This window comes from Echinops telfairi, unplaced genomic scaffold, assembly GCF_000313985.2.
Source record: "Echinops telfairi isolate 266 unplaced genomic scaffold, ASM31398v2 ScPeMD7_25;HRSCAF=90, whole genome shotgun sequence".
NCBI lineage: Eukaryota > Metazoa > Chordata > Mammalia > Afrosoricida > Tenrecidae > Echinops > Echinops telfairi.
Window position 1 is genome coordinate 1,808,035 of NW_022103922.1, and position 17,795 is coordinate 1,825,829.

The following is a 17,795-nucleotide window of genomic DNA, read 5'->3' on the forward strand; positions in this document are numbered from 1 at the left end:
TGGGCCATGGGGAGCTCTCACCTCCTCCCAGGCCACCTGTCCTCCAGTCACTGCCACCCTTCCTTGGAGTCAACCACTGCCCGAATTTAAATTTAGACAACAGAGGGTTGGGGGCCGTGAAGTTCCCAGGTCCAGGAATACCAGGACCGACTGCCATCTGTGAAGTCCCAAGTACAGCAGCCCTGCATAGGACTTCCGAGGCTGTAAACCTTCATCTGAGCACACAGCCTCAGCTTTCTCCCTTGGAGGTGTTGGTGGGTTTGAACTGACCAACTTGCAGTTAGCAGCTGTGTTAGGCTGGGTTGACTAGAGAAACGAATCCAGCGACACTCATCTATGTATAAGAAAGCGCTTCATATCAAGAAGTAATCTTGCATCAATAAAAACATCCCAGCCCAGTCCAACTCATGTCCATCGTCTCATACTAGCCCCCAAGTCCCTCTTCAGACTCACGTAGCCACATGCAATGATGCAGAATGCAGGGGGAACACAGGCTGGTGGGTGCAAAGTCTTGCGGATCCAATGGTAGTGGAAGCATCATCAGGTGGTCTCAGCGTGGCTCTTCAGCAGGAAGGTGAAGGCAGAGTACGTGTGTGGGGGAGGTTCTCAGGGCCCTCCTCATGAGAAGGCCACACCCACAAGGAGGTACCATCAGGCTGAAATGATGTCACACCACAGTACCCCAATGTTTACCCCACGGCGCCGCCAGACTTGCACCAGAAGAACCCACATTCATTGACATCAGGTCAATTCTGATTCATCGTGACCCTGTGGACAAGGCAGAACTGCACCCCCCACCCCCCCGCCCCTGTGGGTTTCGGAGGCCTTTACAGGAAGACCCCTAGTGGTATAGAAGGTTACAAGGTGGGCTGCTACCTGCAAGGTCAGCAGTTTGAAACCAGCAGCCACTGTGTGGGAGAAAGACGAGGCTTTCTACTCCTGTAGAGTTTCCATCTTGGGAACCCACAGGGGCAGTTCGACCCTGTCCTAGAGGGTCGCTTTGAGTCAGAGTCTCTGAATGTGATTTAATCCATTATGGGAGCAGGCAGCCTCGTCTCTCACCCTGGGAGCCTCCCTTGCAGTTGAACTCACCACCATGCACTTGGCAGCCCAGTGCGGATCCCACAGTGCACCAGGGTTCCACCCTTTGACCCCGCCCCCAAGGACAAAACCAGAAACCCAGCGCCACGGAGTCCATCCTGACCCGACCCCAGCACAGGGTAGCACTGCCCCTGCGGGTTTCTGAGACCCACGTTTCTCCTGCAGAGAGGGTGCTGAGCTTCCTCTGGTGAACACAGCAGGTGTCGATCGTTGCTTGGTGCCCAGCCGCGGAGAAGGCTTGTTGTTAGGCGCCATGGACTCGGCTGGACCCCTCGCTGTCCTGTGCACAGCAGAAGGAAACACCGCCGCACGGTCCTGCTCCATCCTCACAATGGCTCCCAGGCTCGAACTCGGTGTCGTACGTTTCCTTAGGCGCCTGTCTGGCCCCCAGACGCAGGCTCCCGGCTCCACTGCCTTTCGGGGGACCCCGCCCTGGGCCGGGCCTCTGTGGGCCCGCGTGCAGCCCCGAGTCTCCGGATCTCGCCTTTATCCCGGCTCTGGGCCCGGGAGCCCGGCAGGGTGGCGCGGTGCCTTTAAGAGCAGGCCCCGCCCCCTCAGAGGGCCAAGCCGTCGCCTAGCAACAGGACGCCACGCTGACTGCGCGGCCGGCTGTGCAATCCAGCGAGTTTCTGGTCATTTCTTCCTCCTGGCCGCTCCGGTGGTCGGAAGCAACATGTCCCAGGAAGACCCCCAGGCGATGGCGGGACCCCCCGAGCAGAAGGCCGAGGCGCCCCCGGAGAAAACCTGCGACTATTACCACGTGAGCGACGACCTGCCCGCTAGGTTCAACAACCCAGGGTGGTTTCGGGGCTACAGGTGAGGACAGACCGGTCAGCCCTCGGTGGACATCGTAGGGAGAGGCCGCCGGCTCCAGTGGGCGCTGGGGGTGACCAGTGGCTGCTCGAGTCACCTAGCACTCTGTCCTGGGTGCAGGGACCTCCCAGGCTCCATACCCTGGTAGCATTGCCATCAGCGGCCTGACCTGTGCTAACCGGACCCCCCCACCCCCACTCCAGTTGCACAAACCCCCAAAGCCAGCCCCCTGCAGTGGGTCTCTGCCCAACTCATCAAGACCCTGTGTACAGAGTAGATCGGCCCGTAGGATTTCCAGACTGCCTCTTCTTTCTTGTGTAGAGGGCTTGGGGAACTCCAACCCCATGACCTTCCTGTTAGAAGCCATCGGCCCCCAAGCCCCCTGCCATCAGGTTAATTCCAACCCATAGTGATCCTGCAGAACAGAGCACACTGCCCCGTGAATTCCCGAGACTGTCAACCCCTATGGGAGCACAGAGCCTCGTCTTTCTCCTGCAGAATGCCTGGTGGTTTTGAACTGCCGACCTCGATGCAGGCAGCCCGCTCTGTGCCTCCAGGAGGCCTCCAGGGCTCGTTTTCCATCAGCTCTGCCTACATGATTTCCAAGGCTGTGGACCCACGCTGCCACCTTGTGCTCAGCAGCCCGAGCCACCAGGGCCCCTCTGTTCACCCACCTGGTCACGTAGAGGCCTCGTTTCCTAATGGCACGTGCCAGTGCCAGTGCCAGGCCGGAGTTGTGTTTCTGCTTGATGAACAGCCATGCCCTCTGGGGCTTTGGCCACCACTGGAAAGAGCAGGGCTGTGGGGAGCAGAAGTGGGCAGGGGTGGGGGTGGGTATGCTCACTGGCATCCCTGCCCTGACCCTGGCGCTCACCTGCGGCCATTTCCAAACAAGCCCTGGACGACCTGGAGTCCTGGGTGGAGCTGGATGCAGCAAGCCAACGGCCAATCAGTGAGTTTCTGCCCTGACAGGTCCCAGCAGCCCGTGTCTGTGTACAGGACCAGCAACCAGGCCTATGGGGGCCGAGCCCCCACTGTGCACGAGATGCCGGTGAGTGGGGGTGGGGAGTAACAGTGGCAGGGTATGTACCAGTAGGGGAGGGAGCCACCATCCCATCAGTGGAGGCAGGCACCCCAAATCCCTTGGGGAGAAGTTCAGGAATTAGCAAGTTCCACCAACAAAGTGCTTCCAGCTTCAGGAAAGGTGATAGTGGACTTGTGACCCGACCCCTTGCTGCTTCATCGATTCTGCCACACACACACATCGACCCCCTAGGGGAGGGGGGAACTAGCTAACTGTCCCGTTGGGTCTCCCAGGCTGTCACCTTAGCGGCAGCAGACAGCCACATCTTTCCGGAGATCCACATCTGAAAGGCAGCTGTGGACACATCCTGTGACCACAGTGGTCTGATCCACGCTTGGCCACAGGGCAACGCAGGATGAGGCAGCGTTGAAAACGTCCCACTGGACCCGGGGTTGGGTGGCATCAGGGGCAGCCTAAGGGCAGCTAGGGACACAGCTATAGTCCTGGCAGGACGGTGGCGGGGATTGGCCACCTGGGGACGTCGTTGCATGTACTTGCGTTTCTCCTTCCCAAAACCCCACGGTCGAGTGGCATGCGTGTTTGCCCCCGCTGGCCACCCAACCCTCCCTGGTTCTCTTGCAGAAGGTTTACTACCCCACCTCGGGGAAGTTCTCCCAGTACCTGGCAACCTTCGGGATGTCCCGGAGCAGCACCCTCAACGTCTCCATGGACAAAAGCATCGTGACGGGCCCGGATAACAACATCACACCTTTCGAACATCTCGACTTCCACCCCAGCTACAACCCCAACCAGCCCTCCATCTGCAGCTGAGGGAGGAGAAACCCTACCGAGAGTTGGCCCTCGGCTCCCCAAACCCCGGCATCTCCCTCTCTGCAATAGAGCAGTGGGCAAATGGGGCTGTGGTTCCTGCCTGCTTTTATTTCTCGGGCCCGCTCCAGGGGCGTCAGGGAGCACGGCCACACACCCATACCTATCGGCTCGGGGAGCTGCTGTGTCTCAGCCCATCCCCTGGGGCCCGGAAGGTGGCGTGTCCATCTCCTGAACCTTTCCCCAGGCACCCTGGTGATGTGCTGGTACTTTTGGGTTGGGCTGCTAACAGCGAGGTCAGCAGTTCGAAACCACCGGCTGTTCTGTGGGAGAGAGGCTGGGATCCTGCTCCCGTAAAAGGTTCCAGTCTGGGAAACCCCCCAGGGGCCCTGCTACTGTGGCCTTTAGGCAGGGGGTGTGTTTCTGTATGGGGAGAAGGCCGAGAGCGGGTCTGCAGCCACCCCAGGCTCCGAGGCTCGCATTTAAGTGTTTTTGTTTGGGAATGACGCCCAGGTAGGGCGGCCTGTCACCTTAGTAGCAATACTTTCTGACCCACTCTTGTGCGTGGAAAAGACGCTAACTGCATGCTGTAACCCGTGAGCGAGGAGCAGGGCTGGGGTCCCCCCGGGGCCCAGCGGCCAGCGACCCAGGTGGCCGTTTTCACTTGCACGGAGTTGCAGAGCAGCTGCTGGGGCATCGAGCTCCCTGGATGGGACCTGGCCAGCACCGCCAGCCAGTGCGGAGGGTAGCTATGGCTCAGACAGGCCGGAGGACGGGTAGCTGGGTCCCCTGCGGACGCAAAGGCCCCTGGGTGGCCAGGGCCAGAGGGAGCCCTGCTGTAGAATACACTCCCTGCTGGGGGTGGGGCAGTCCTGTCCTCCGCTTGTTGTCTGTCAGTTTCAGTTAAAAACTTAGGAAGGAGAAGGGTGGGTGCTGCCTTCAACGGAAGACAAGACATGTCTCGTGTGGTGAGGCTGTCTAGGAGGGATGCCTCCCCAGTGCGTCCTGGATCACGAAGCACAGCCCTAGGAGGATCCAGAGGATCACGTCTGTTCTAGCGCCTCCCAGTCATTGTGTTATCATGCAGTCATGTTCTGTCAACCGGATCTTTGCAAATACTCAATCTCCAGTAAACATCTACTCTTCAAAGGAAACCAGAATAACTCAGGAAGGTAAATCTAAAGGCAGGCAGGGGCACCGGTATTTCCCTAAGGTTGGGGTGGGGCCCAGAGTGGGCTTTGGGCAGTTCTTGGTCAGAGCTGGAGGTCCCGGTAGGATGGGGCGGCCTCCTCAGGGGTTGGCTTTCCTGCAGGAAGCAAGGAGCACCCAGATCAGGACCCGCGGTGTTCTGACGGCCCGTGGTGGTGTGGGAGGGTTTGCACTTGGTCTGGACTGGGGACAGGGCTGGTGCATCCTGGCAAACGTCCTAGTGTGGAGAACAGGCCAAGGTCAACAGCCGGGCCACGATCCGCATGTCCGGGGTGGGTCGGAAACTGTCTCGAAGGAAACGAAAACCAGTCCACTTAATTGAAAAAGAAAAGCAAGTTGTAAAAAGACAGCCACAGCTGCCCCCGGTGCTGAGGCCACAAGCCCTCTTGCTCCGGAAAACCGATGGGGGTCTCCACCCCTGGTACGCACCATCCTCCTGCCTTTAAAAGGGGAAATAACCACTCAGACTTAACTTCCATCAGGCCTGCTCTGACTCACAGAGACTTTAGGACGGCAGAATAGCCCCTGTGGGTTTCTGAGACTGTCTTTTTCTTTAAAGGTTTGAACCCTAAGTGAGTTTATTGAAGGGGATACTTTGGGAAAGAAGTCCAAAGGGCCCTCAGCTAGTCTGAAAGGTCCGGAAAAACAAACTAGACCTTATACTGGCTAAAAGACTTCCCTGCCCCCAAAGGGCTGGCTCTCGGGGTGGGGGTGGGGCATCTTCTGTGGGTCTCGGCTGGCCCTCTGTAAGTCCCTCCTCCATTCCGGTATGCACATCCCAGCACTCCGGGTGGACGGACTTCATGCCTCCTCGTCTGCCCAGCCATTGTGGGGGTGGTTTGAATAGCATGCCTGTTCTGCCAACAGCGGTCTTCTCTGGTCTCCAGTCTCTCCCGTTGAAAAGGGCATGTGTCCCAGCTGCCCCGGGCCTTCCTTGGTGCCTGGGAGGTGTGAGAGGAAGCCTGCCTCCAGCTCTGGTGTTTAAGATTCCTGCTGGTTTGCTAGCTACCACCCACATTCCTTTGGAAGTTGAGGGGCGAAGACCATTCTTCTGTACGGACTTCCTGCCGAAAGTGGCCATATCCAGACGGCACCGCTTCTGCTCCCTATCTGAGGGGAGAGGGGTGGGAGCAGCATCTGCATGGGGCCGCGTGGCCCCTCACAGATTCCAGTGTGGAACAGAGGAATTGAACAAGGGCGCTGAAAAGACAAGATCCGTAACAGAAGAGGCACTAGAGGTCATGGGGCCCAGGAAAGGTAACCGGGAGCCCGTGACCAGACAGCCGACCGGGAGCGCGTCCACAGGCAGCTCCGAACGGCTCTGGTGCTCTGAGCTCGGTTCAGGAACCGGACACTGTGTTCTTGGACATGGCCTGGTAGGCTTCTCTGGTAGCTTTCTTCTGTGAGCTTGGTCCAGAGTCCGCCCCAAGCTGCTGCCAGCGAGCGACTCTCACTGATTCTGGAGAACAACTGCCCCTGGAATAATGGATCTGTGCTGCGGGTCCATCGATGGGTGGGCAGGCGAGGGGTGTGACTGCTTCACAGATCCGAGTCACCAGGCGAGGGAGGCCCAGAGTTTCAGGGCCCTCCGCTCCTCGTCCCTGTCCCGCTCGCAAGAGAGATTTCAGGTGCGGGACAGAATTCAGAGCAGAACCAGAGGAAAGGTCAGCACAGCCAAGAGTGAGTCTTTCGGGATACAAGTCCAAAGAGACGCGACCGTATAGCTTTATGGGGGTAGAACGCCTCATCGTTCGCTCCAGGAGCGCCTGGTGGTTGCAAACTGCTGACCTTGCGGTTGGTAGCCCAACTCATAACCCCCTGCACCGCCAGGAAGTTTGGCTTCTGCCTTTCACCTCGACGGAAATAGGAAGATTAAAATAATAGTAATAATCCACTACACCACCAAGGCATAAGAATATCTCATTAGTTTCTAAACAAAACTAAGAAAGCCATTGTCCCTGCCATTGACTTGATGCCAATTCATAGTGACCCTGACCCTGTGGGCTTCCGAGACAGGAACTGTGGATGGGTGCAGAAAGCCTCGTCTTTCTCCCGAGGAGCAGCTGGTGGTTTTGAACTGCTGACCTTTGGAATTGCAGCCCCGCACGTAACTACTACACCGCCAGGGCGCCTCTAAGGAACAGAGAGACAGACAGAAACCCCTTGCCTCTGAGTAGATTCTGATTCATGGCAACCCGACATGGTGTTTCTGAGGCTGTAGGTCTTTGTGGGAGCCTGTGGCGGCCTCCTCCTCTCTCCTGCAGAGCCGCTGGTGGGTTTGAACCAACAACCTTGTGGTTACCATTCCCACCTGACCTGACAGCACCAGCAGCGGTCCTGAGTCTGAGAAGTGGCAGGGCCAGCGGCAAAAGTGACCTTTCCCCGAACCTAGGGACCCTGGGCTGCTGCAATGTGTGCCCAAGGCAGCCCGACAGATGCCCACGAGCATGTCTGGGAAGCTGATGAATCCCAAGTCCCGTCTGGGTGGTGCCGAGGCTCCGACGGGGCTGCCTATGAGGCAGAGGCCAGCAGAAGGGGCCCTGCTGATGCCCGGAGCTCCAAAGTGCTGTCGGTGATCCCATCCCCTGACGTTGACTCCAGTGACAGGGTGGGCGCCCATCCAGATGCTGCGGAGACGGGAAGGATAGAGCCAAATTGTGGTGACATCGGACCCATTCCCAGATGACTCAGTGTGGCAGGGACAACATCTCCTGTCAACTTGCAAAGGGGTGGAGTCTAGCCTGTCAATCAGGTCACAGCTTGATGACCTCATTTGGAGGCGCCAAGGGCAGAGATAGCTCACTGGAGGCCAGATACACTGACTCTGCTTCACATTCCTGCTGACAAGCCACGTGGAGACCCCTGATGGAGCCAGAGCCCTGGAGCTGGAGGAGCCACGTGGAGACCCCTGATGGAACCAGAGCCCTGGAGCTGGAGGAGCCACGTGGAGACCCACGTCAGCGCTGAGATGCTTCCGCCACCACTGGAACCACGAGGCTTTCCACCCACTGGCCTGTGATCTTCCTGCGTTCAACGTCGTTGCATGTGTTTCGTGAGTCTGAAGAGGACTTTATAGAGAGGTATGGACATCTGGGCTCATGTCGGACTTAAGGACTTGATCTGGAGTGGGCTGGGATGCTTTCTCAATATATGATTGCTGTTGTATATAAAGCTCTTTCTTATACACACATGAGTGTCTATGAATTTGTTTCTCTAGTCCACCCAGACTAACACACTCGGTTTCTCTTGCTTCCCGCCCGGGACCTGAGGGAGTTCTCCACTTCTGTCTGGTGGTTTTCAAACGGCTTGGGCTCCAGCCCTGGTGGCACATGGTGTTGGGCTGAGCATGGGAAAGTCAGTGGCCCATGCCCTTCAGCTGCTCCGAGGGACAAGGGTGAGTCCACCTATGTCCGGAAAGATCCGCAGCCTCCTAGGCCCCCCTAAGGGACAGCCCTCTGCTGTCCTACGACATGGGGCTGTGAGTCAGGAGGGGCTCACGGCATTTGGCTTGGTTTCTGGGTCTGGTTCGGGGGCCCTCTCCTGCTCAAGGCGGCGTGAGGCAGGTCTTAGCTCCGGTCGCCCCCCTGCCGTGGGGGTGTCATGGTGATGCGAGGCCTCAGAGTCCGACCCCACAGAGGGGCTCAACCGCTCCCCTTGTTTGTATGAATCACACAGCACCGCCACGGGCAAGAAATGCCAAAAATGCTGCCTTTGGAACCAATTCCAAACCGAAGCCTTGGCGGGGTGGGGGGTGGGGGGGGTGGGGTGTGTCTGGGCCCACCGGTGCAGCTCCAGGCAGGCGGAATGTGTCTGGCTTGCACCAGCAGGTGATGAGGGTGCCGGCAAAAGCGGGGGCACTGAGGTGCCTTGGACATCACCTCCAGCCTGACCAGTCCCAGGAAGGGCGTCTTAAACCTGTGACAAAACCAGCCTTCAGAAATGCATTCAATGCCGAGATGGCGCAGCACATCTAGCCGGCCACCCCTTCGGGCTATCAGCAGGCCCTGTGTCTGATCGGGCCCTTGGACTCCGCTCCGAAGTCGAAATGTGAACACTGATGTTTCCACTGGCTTCATGATCAGCAACTCCTCCCTCTGGAACGGTCACTGGTCGGCCAGGCGTCCTCTCCAGGGCCCCGTTAACTTGTGATCCCAGTAGCTCATGGTGCCGCAGCCGCACTAGACTGCTGACCGCAAGGCCAGGAGTTCAAAACCACCCGCTGCTCCTCCGGAGAAAGACGAAGCTTTCTGTTCCTGGAAAGATCTATAGCCTTACAACCCCCCCAGGGGGCAGGTCCACCCTGTCAGAGCAGACTCGCTTGCAGAAGGGCTTTTTAAATGTTATTTTTTGTTGTTGTTGAGAATTATGGGTTTTTGATACATAGTAAAACATATTAACGTTGAGGTGGTGGGGGAATCTGTGGCCAGCACACAATGCTGGAAGCCAGGCAAGAACCCACAATGGGTTATGTCCTGACCCTGCAGAAAGCCACATGGGAGGATGCACCTGTGTGTGGTGCATGGGGGCGGGGGTGGGACTCACTGCCATCGAGCTGACTCCGGTGCACAGCGACCCCATAGCACAGGGCAGAGTTGCTCCTGTGGGTTTCTCAGACTGCAGCTCGTTACCGGACTAGAAAGCCTCGTCTTTCTCACACGGAGCCGCTCGTGGTTTCGAACTGCTGACCTTGCGGAGCCTGGAGTTACCCTGGAGGGCTCAGAGGAGCTGGGTTTCCCTTTATAAGATGTGAATCATACTCCTGTCCTGCTTACGTTCTTAGAGCCTGAGCCCCTAGCGCCAGCGCACCGAGAAACGCTGACAGCTAGCCGTTCACAGTTGGGGCTGCTGATGAAATCAACGCAGGCCTGACCTCCCCCTCCCCCTATTAAGACTGGGTGAGACCCTGAACACCAACCACTGGGACCCCCGCCAATTTGAAGTTGCCTTCATTAGGCACCCTCAGGTTGGCCCCGCGTATCCCAGAGCCAACACCGCCCTGTCCCGCCCCTTCCTCAGTGTGTGTAAGCACCGTGTCTACCTGTCCCATCAGGGGCTTCCTCTTCCTCACGGTCCCTCCTGATCACCTGTCCATGTGCTACCATGGCCCTCGGCAATCCACCTGCCGGGCAGCCTCTGGCCCTACCTCCTTCTGTCAGTTTGTGGTACTGACTGTCAATACATGCACACACGACCCTAATTCAAATGCGTCCTGGCTCGGGCTGCATGAGGCCGTTACCTGGGGATCCTCAAAGACACCTGTTCTCCTAGGAGAGGGGTCCTTCTGCAGACACCGTGACCCCAGGATGCCACACTGGGCACATCTCTCATCAGGCCCTGCGTGGCTGGGATGCGCACCAGCCCCAGGTGGTAGGCTACACCCCCCCACCCCCCCAAGAGGTTTCTGACTTTTGAGCTGGCCACAACACCTTGCTCACCAAGCAGCCGGGGAAGTCGGCTAGCCCGTTCTGCCCAGCAGGGGCACGCCATGGTCACACGCCCTTCCTGTGGCTCTTTGTAGTTCCTGCTGGGCAGGGCTTGGGGCTTGGGGCTGGGCACCAGAAGGAACAAGGGACAAGGACCCCACCTGCTCTGCGCTGAGACTGTTCCCTCCAGAGGGCCACGGCAGGATGTACCCACCGCCTGTGAAAGCAAGGACCAGCCGAGAGCGACACCCTCCCATCTGGGTCTCAAAGCTCCTAAGCCATCGCCGAGCTGGGAGGGCATCCCAGACACTAGCCTGCTGCTCCCAGGCTGGGACCCCCAAAGGCAGCACGAGGCTGGGCTGGGCTGGGGTGCAGGAAGGGGCCCGTCACTGAGGTCGCGGGCCACTCCAGGAAGGACGTGAGCCACTGTCCCTATGGTGGCATGCGGTACCTAGGACGCCCACCTGAAGCAGCAGGGAGACCACCCTGTGGGGACTTCACACCGACGGTCAGCTGTGCAGTGGCCCCCATGGACATGGGGCGGTAGTGCGGAGGTGTGGGCAGGGAATCAAGCTGTGAGGGTCTCAGGCCTGGGGAGCGACAGGGAAGTGGCTGGGGGGTGAGTTCCAGAGAACAAAGGCCACCATCTGAGGCGGCCCGGTGCTTGGTTTATTGGTATCAAAAGAACAGACCCGACGTACGAAAAGCAGGCTGGTTTGTGGGGGAGTCTCCAAGGTGCCCCGTAAAAACCTTGGAGCCGGCAGCGCGGCTGCACGGACCGGTTGTCCTGGAAGCACTTGAGTGAAGGTGCGTGTGACAAGGACCACCCCAGACACCCAGCAGGCCGGCACCAGACGGCAACGGCAACGGAGGCTGCGGGCCAGGCAGGGCTATAGCCCCAGAGAGCAGAGGGAGTTTGGGGGGCAAGCACATTACTGTGGTCACCACACTCCCCCACCACCCCAGTGCCATGGCCTCTTTCTTCAGCACAGCCCAGGGCTGTGCTGGGGCCTCCGGTGAGAAGCAAGCAGGAGCTGTCTGACTTCCTCACCCTGCCCCTGCCCCATGAGTGAGCCAGGGGTCTTGGCCTTCAACAAACGGGGCGCTGCCCAGGAAGCCGAGCCCCAGTGCCTCAGGTGCCAGAGTTGCTGTGGGAACACCACTGACTCCAGGTCCTGGTGGGCAGGAGCACCTGGGGGCTCGTCAGCAGGGCTGGGCTTGCAGCACTGCCAGGGCCCAGTTGCTTGGGGTCAGAAGTCGTCAAGCAACTGCTCAGAGCACCCCTGTGAGCACAGATCAGGAGGCGGGATCGTGACACTCACAGGCTGGCCCCTGAGAGCATCAACAGCCGACGCCGACTGACACTGTGATGGTGGAAAGCTGCTTAGGGCTCAACACAGAACCACAGCCTTTGTGCTTTGAGACACAGTTCCCACCTGGGGCGCATGACTACTGCCTCTGGGGACAGGGGCCCTCTCAGAAGTGCTGTCCTGTGAGGGTCCCTGTAGCAGCCCAACAGGCTGGAGCCACGGGCCAGGGCTGCTTTTCCAGCTAGTCTCTGGCTCTAAACCTGACAGGGCCGGGAGCGCTTGTGTGTGCTGGTCTGAGAGATGTGTGATGTCGGGGCTGGGGTATGTGTGTGGCTGGTCTGAGACATGTGTGATTTCAGTGTGTGTGTGTGTGTGTGTGTGGCTGGTCTGAGACGTGTGATTTCAGTGTGTGTGTGTGTGTAGGGGGCACTTTGCAAAGCTGGACGACTGTTTCTTGAGACGTGTGGTTTCAGTGTGTGTGTGTAGGGGGCACCTTGCAAAGCTGGATGACTGTTTCTCGCCAAAATATTTTTTGCACGGCACTTTGAATAACTTACAAAAAGCTATAAACCCCCTACCTGCCAGCACACACCTATTAGACAACAGCTCAGCCCGTGATCTCCCCCCGGAGCCACAGGGATGTGGACCCACCGCCCATGCCCGCTGCTGTCCAGGCTCGGCCACTGGAGACGCTGCTTGCTGCTGTGGGGTCCCGGCCTGCGCTCACAGCTGGAGGGCACGGCCGGGCACCCCGCTGCCACCATCCTCCAGGGAGGCGTCGCTGAACTCGCTGGCATCGCTGCCCGGGGCCTCCTGGTCCTCATCATCCCCCTCGATGGCCCTGCGCCTGTATCTCAGGTCGACGGTGTTCTCTTCTGACCCCGAGGTCCTCCGGTCAGGCAGCCCCAGGCCCGCTGGGGACTTCCGGTTTGGCCACTGACAGGCCTCCTTCTTGGTCAGCAGGTGGGAGCTCCCGAACCCGGGGCTGGGGGCTAGCGGGGCCTGGCGGAAGGCCGAGAAGGAGGGTCCCTGCAGTGGCAGGCCCAGCGGGGAGCTGAAGAGGTTGGCCTGCATGCCCCCCCAGGAGACGCTTTTGCCAAAATGGAACAGCTGCGTGGACAGCAGGGGGGCGAACCCTGAGAAGGGCAGGGCAGTTGGGCACTTGGCCAGGCCCCCCGTGCTGCCCTCCCGCTCGGTCCCCAGGACGCCCTTCCATGTCACATCTGGGGCCAGCGCCCATGTGCTCCGGAGCCCGCCCTGGCCCTCCCTCTCGGGCCAGGGGCTCAGGAGGCTACCAGAGAAGGTGCTGGCACTCTGGGCTTCCATGCCGGCCTTGGCACTGGCGGGCAGCTGCCCCAGGGCGCCTTCTGCGGCGGTGGCGGTGGTGGGCTCAGCCCCTCTCGTACTCAACTCTTTGCTGCTGTGGGTATGCCTTCTGGTTGCAGGAGCCCCTTTGGCAGAGAAAGCCCCTGGGGAGGCCTTGGGCAGCACTTGCTCACTTGGGTCCAGGGTAGCAGCGAGGCCTGGGGCACCCTGGCCGAAGACCCTGGCCGCATTGGGCACCCCGGTGGCCCGCTCGGTGCTCTTAGGCCCCTCAGTCAGCTGGGAGGCTGCCTGGGGTCTCTGGCTCCAGGTGCACAGGCTGGGCGCCGGCTCCCTTCTGCCCAGTGTCCCTGCTCCCGGAAGACCTCCTGCCTGCAGAGGGAGGGGACTGCCTTGGCTGTCGGCGCAGCCCACGGACTCCTTGGCCTTCTCGGCCAGAAACTTTCGAATCTCCTGCTCGATGCTGTCATCGCTGTCCACAGAGCTGCTGTCGTCCGGCAGGGGGGTGGCCGCCGCACGATGGGGGGCTTCTGTGCCATCACAACACAGCCCGACTCCTGGGGCCCTTTTCCTCGGCGTGTCCCCACCGCTGGCCCCAGCCCTCCTAGCCGCCGCCACCGTGCCCTCTCCACCACCCCTCTTGGATTTGGCGAGGCAGCTCCTCAGCGCACCGGGGCTCGGGTCCCTCCAGTCTCGCCGGCCGTTGCCCAGCATCTCCAGACTCTGTGTCTCCGCAGTGCTGAAGCGGACCCTCTTTCTGCTTGTGGGGCCGCGGGGCTCCCTGTTCCTCCTCTTGAGCTTCCGCTTGGACCTCAGCAGGTCCTTGATGGCCGTGTCCAGGTCCTCGTCGCTGTCCAGAGAGCTGCTCTTGTCGTCGCCCGAGCCCCTCTTCGGAGCTGCACCCCTGGCCTCGTCCACCTTGCCGGGGCCGGGTGGCAGCCCGTTTTTCCCATCCGGGGCTATCAGCCCATTGGCACACCCGGCCACCTTGGACAGGAGGGGTGGGCTGCTGGCCTCAGTCTCCTCCCTGGCCAGGGCCTCACCAGCCCTCCCCTGGCCGGGCACGCACACCTGGCTGTGGTCAGCATCCTGGATACTCTCTTGACTCTTCCTTGGCACTGAGGACTTTGGGGTGCGGCCGCCCCCTCGACATTTCCTTTTGCAGTTCATTGAGGTAACTGGTGCTGTAGTAGGCAGGGCTCTGGGGCTCCCAGCCTGGCCATTGGGCCCAGGGCTCCAGGCATGTGGCGGGGGACCCTCTGCCCGGGCCAGCAGGCTGCCCGACTGGGCCTTCAGTGCCAGGAAGGTCTGGATCTCCTGCTCGATGCTGTCATCACTGTCCACCGAGCCGCTGTCGCCGTCCGAGTGGGCGGGCGCGTGGGGGACGTGGAAGGGTCTGCTGGAGGGCAGGGCCCGGTTGCTGGCCCCGTCGGGTGCCGGCAGAACTGTCGCGGAGATGTCCAGGATGGCTTCGGCGCACAGGAGCTCTGTGGACGTGTCGGCCCGGCCCATGGTCCGCTCCGGAAGCTCGCACCTGGTAGCCGTGCCTCCCGGCGGGGGTCCACCTGTGCTTTCCTTTGAGGGCCGGGTGGGCCGGCTGGATTCTGGGGCAGCTGGTCCGAGCTCAGTGGTCTTGGTGGTGGACAGCTTCTTCTTCCTCCGGAGGGGCTCAGGCGAGGCGTTCCAGGTGGTGCTGCTGGCCACCGGTCCGGGCCCCTTCCCTTCTCTGGGCGGGGCCCTGTGTGGCACGTCCCCGCTGCCCACCTCCCTGTGTGTCTTCTCCAGCTGGTAGAGCTGGATGGCTGTCTCGATGCCGTCGTCACTGCTGCTGGAGTCCGAGGCCCTGGGCAGCAGGGCCGTGCTCTTGGCCCGCCTGCCCCTCCGCCCAGCGCCTGTGCCCCGCCGGGCGCCCACTTTGTGCTGAGCTGTTTCCGGAGGCCGTCCTGGGGCTGCTGGCCGGGGGGCTGCTGCTCTAGTGCTGCTGGGGGGGCCTCGGGGCTGTCCTGAAGCCTTCTGCTTCCGGAAGAGGAACTCCTTGCCGGCTCCGGGGTCATCCGGGTGCAGCACCCTGGTGGCCGGCTCTGTGCTGGACGGAGAGGCCAGCCGGGCTGCGGGGCCGCTGGGCTCGGGCTTCCTGTCGGCAGGCACATCGGCCTTTTGGGTGCTGAGCTGTTTCTTCTCGCTCAGAAACTGCTCGATTTCCGTCTGGATGCTCTGCTCAAAGGAGTCCTCACTGCTCACGCTCCCCGGCGAGGCGGGGCCCCGGGTGCCGCCACCTCGAGGACCACCACCGGCTGCCACGGTGCCCCCTCTGGGCTTGGCGGGGCACAGAGGAGTGGTGGCACTGTTGGGGGACGGTTCCGGCTTGCATCGGCTGCCCCCCTCTGGAGCCCTGGGAGGTAGGGTGCCGCCTGGCATGGGCTGGCGGCTGCCGCTCCTGGCCTTCCGGTACTCCTGGATTGCTTCCTCGATGCCCCGGTCCACGGAATCGTCGCTGTCCGAATCCAGCGCCAGGGGGTCTGAGGCGGCCCCCGCTGCCTCCACCGGGGGATTGAGGCCAGCAGCCAGCATGCAGGTGGAGAACACAGGCTGCCCCCTGGGTGTGGCGGGGTTGGCAGCGGGCCTGGTGCCCCGGCCTGGGTCCCCGCGGTGGCCTCTGCTCGAGACATGCTCATGGCTCATGCCCAGGGCGGATGCGTCGCTCCGCAGCCTGCCGATGACCAGCTGCACCTTGGTGCTGACCGCCGTCCTTGCCGCGCCCTCCGTGGGCTCCGAGAAGCACCCGGGAAACCTAAAACCCCCCGAGGGCCCGAAGGCCTCCCATTTCGACTGCAGAGCGGCCACAGGTGGCCTGTTCATGAGGAACATCCTCGCAGGTGGGGAGGTGGGTCCCAGCGTCCCCTGCCCCGTCACGTCCTGCAGGGAGAGAAAAGGACAGTGATCAGACAGCCGACCTAGAGCATGGCCTCCTGCATTAGTGGCATCTGGGCAGCGGCGATGCGGCTTGGCTGGGGCAGGGAGGTGGGGGTGGGGTCCTTAGATTTCAATGCAGAGCTCAGATTTGGAAATCATTGCTGGGTGACCACTAACCTATGCCCCACCCCATCCCCGTACCACCCCATGTCAACATTTGGAAGGGTTCCCCCAGCACAAACATTCCATCACAGTTCACTTACCACCATCCCCACAGCGGCTGGCACCCACAAATGCCCATGAGCCCTGGTGGAGGGGAGGCAGGGCTCTTAGTAGCGTGGGGGCCGTGCCCACCTGCTGGCTGTGTGGGCCCTGTCAGACCACCTCTACAGAACCAAACCTCCAAACTCACTGCTGTCGGGTGGATGCTGACGCCTCCCAACCCAATAGTTCTCCCCTGAGAACTGACCGGTGGGTTTCAGAGACTGTCCCTCTTTGTGGGAGGAGACAAGCCTCTGATCACAGACGTGTGCCGGAGCCTGGGGATCCCTCAGACCTGGGCCTGGAACCTCTGTGCAGTGGCTGGTGGTCCTGTGGTTAGGTGCATCGACTTCCAGCTCCTAGTGTCCCAGAGACAAGAGACCAGACACTGCTGGGTCCCTGCCACCCTCAGGCACTCTGATATTATTCAGCTGCTACCTGGATGGACTCACTGGTCAGCTGTTTTTTGTTTTTCAGAACTTGATCACCAGGTGTTTCTTCCCAGCCGCATTAGCCTGTAAGCTCCAGTGCCCCTGTGCATGGTGGGTGACCCTGCTGGTGACTGACATACCGGTACCACAGCCACACCCAAGCCACCAGAGTCTGACGGCTGAGGGGCCAACAGCTGCCCACCTTTGAAACATACGCCACCGAGATTTTTACCAGGTGGCCCAGCTGGGAGGAGTTTCTGGCTCATGCACGTAATGGTACCCAAAGGAAGGAAGCTGGCATCCACCTGTAAGCCCCTGGGAGGGAAGGCCTGGCATTCGGCTTCTGGAAAAAGCAGCTGGCGCTCCGTCCTCCCTTGGCACCCCGGGGTTCCCAGCAGTCGGGACCAGCTGGAGGGCAACTTGGGGAGGCTGTTCTGGGGTGTGTGTGTTCCTGAGGACAAACCCTCCTGTCGCCACTTTCAGCACTCGCGGGGTGGCTTGCTGGACCTCCCGGGTGGTCAGAAGACCTCGTTCAAGACTGAAGAGGCAAAATCCCAGGGAGGCACAGATAGGAGTTACAGCTACAACCATTGCATCTTTCTGGAAGTCCCTCTTTCTGCCCTCCCAGCACATGGTACGGATGTTAAGAGGCAGAAGGTGGTCCAACCCAGCATGAGCGCTCTGGAGTCTGGGGTGCGGTACCTGGCATCTCAGGTGATACCAGGTTTGACTTTCCCATCTAGCAAATGCAGCCGCCTGCAGCAGAAGGAAGCCCTGAGCACCAGCTACCTACTGCCTGACTGGGATCCCAGGAGGGGCCTGTCCTGCAGGAGGGAGTTGTGGGCTGGGCTTGGGGCCCAGGGAGATTTACTTGGCGGGGGTCACCGCCAGAAGCTGCGGTGGAATGTGCGCCAGGCGGGACCCCCATGGGCGACCCTGCCCCGCCCTTTCCCCCTGCCCACCCAACTGACACTGTCCGAGGGGTCCCGTGGCGGCAGCAGCACCCCGTCCTCAGCTGGGTCCGGGCTGGACAGGCCTCTGCGCGGGGCCCGCCGCGCAGTGGTCCGGATCAGCGGCCGGGGGGCCTGGCCTGGCAGGCCGGGGACCCTCCCGGAAGCTCCGCAGGGCTCGTCGGGCCCTGGCATTTTGGTGGGCAGCG

The 17,795-nt window shown here is 60.9% G+C and overlaps 3 protein-coding genes across 5 annotated transcripts in view; 1 reads left to right on the forward strand and 2 right to left on the reverse strand.

Annotated features, from left to right (window-relative positions):
- MRPS2 (mitochondrial ribosomal protein S2) overlaps nt 1-1,356 on the reverse strand; it is a 6,554-nt gene extending 5,198 nt beyond the window's left edge. The window contains exon 1 of the mRNA XM_045289355.1: nt 1,254-1,356. Coding sequence (XP_045145290.1) covers nt 1,254-1,356 — 103 coding nt within the window. The remainder of the gene's footprint in view (nt 1-1,253) is intronic.
- Nucleotides 1,243-3,920, forward strand: PIERCE1 (piercer of microtubule wall 1). The gene is made up of 3 exons (XM_004714521.2): nt 1,243-1,917; nt 2,887-2,965; nt 3,581-3,920. Exons 1-3 carry the CDS (start codon nt 1,355-1,357, stop codon nt 3,767-3,769), a joined length of 831 nt encoding a protein of 276 aa, XP_004714578.2. The 5' UTR covers nt 1,243-1,354; the 3' UTR covers nt 3,770-3,920.
- Nucleotides 3,921-11,022: 7,102 nt separating this feature from the next.
- Nucleotides 11,023-17,795, reverse strand: part of PPP1R26 (protein phosphatase 1 regulatory subunit 26) — an 8,119-nt gene continuing 1,346 nt past the window's right edge. Inside the window, exons 1-2 of one of the 3 annotated variants that reach the window (XM_045289229.1) lie at nt 16,414-16,482; nt 11,023-15,947 (exon numbers count right to left, since the gene is read on the reverse strand). In XM_045289229.1, the coding sequence (XP_045145164.1) occupies nt 12,432-15,899 (3,468 nt within the window). In that variant the 5' untranslated portion in view covers nt 15,900-15,947; nt 16,414-16,482 and the 3' untranslated portion in view covers nt 11,023-12,431. Of the gene's footprint in view, nt 15,948-16,207; nt 16,263-16,413; nt 16,483-17,795 lie in introns of those variants that run through there. The other 2 variants (XM_045289228.1, XM_030885320.2) reach the window with 2 other exon arrangements.

Excerpts from the sequence above, each read along its gene's own strand:
- PIERCE1 (XM_004714521.2), top strand. The coding sequence starts at position 1,355 with ATGGACTCGGCTGGACCCCTCGCTGTCCTGTGCACAGCAGAAGGAAAC. Across the intron at positions 1,918-2,886 it reads GGGTGGTTTCGGGGCTACAG|GTCCCAGCAGCCCGTGTCTG; the intron begins GTGAGGACAGAC and ends CTGCCCTGACAG. Across the intron at positions 2,966-3,580 it reads CCACTGTGCACGAGATGCCG|AAGGTTTACTACCCCACCTC; the intron begins GTGAGTGGGGGT and ends GTTCTCTTGCAG.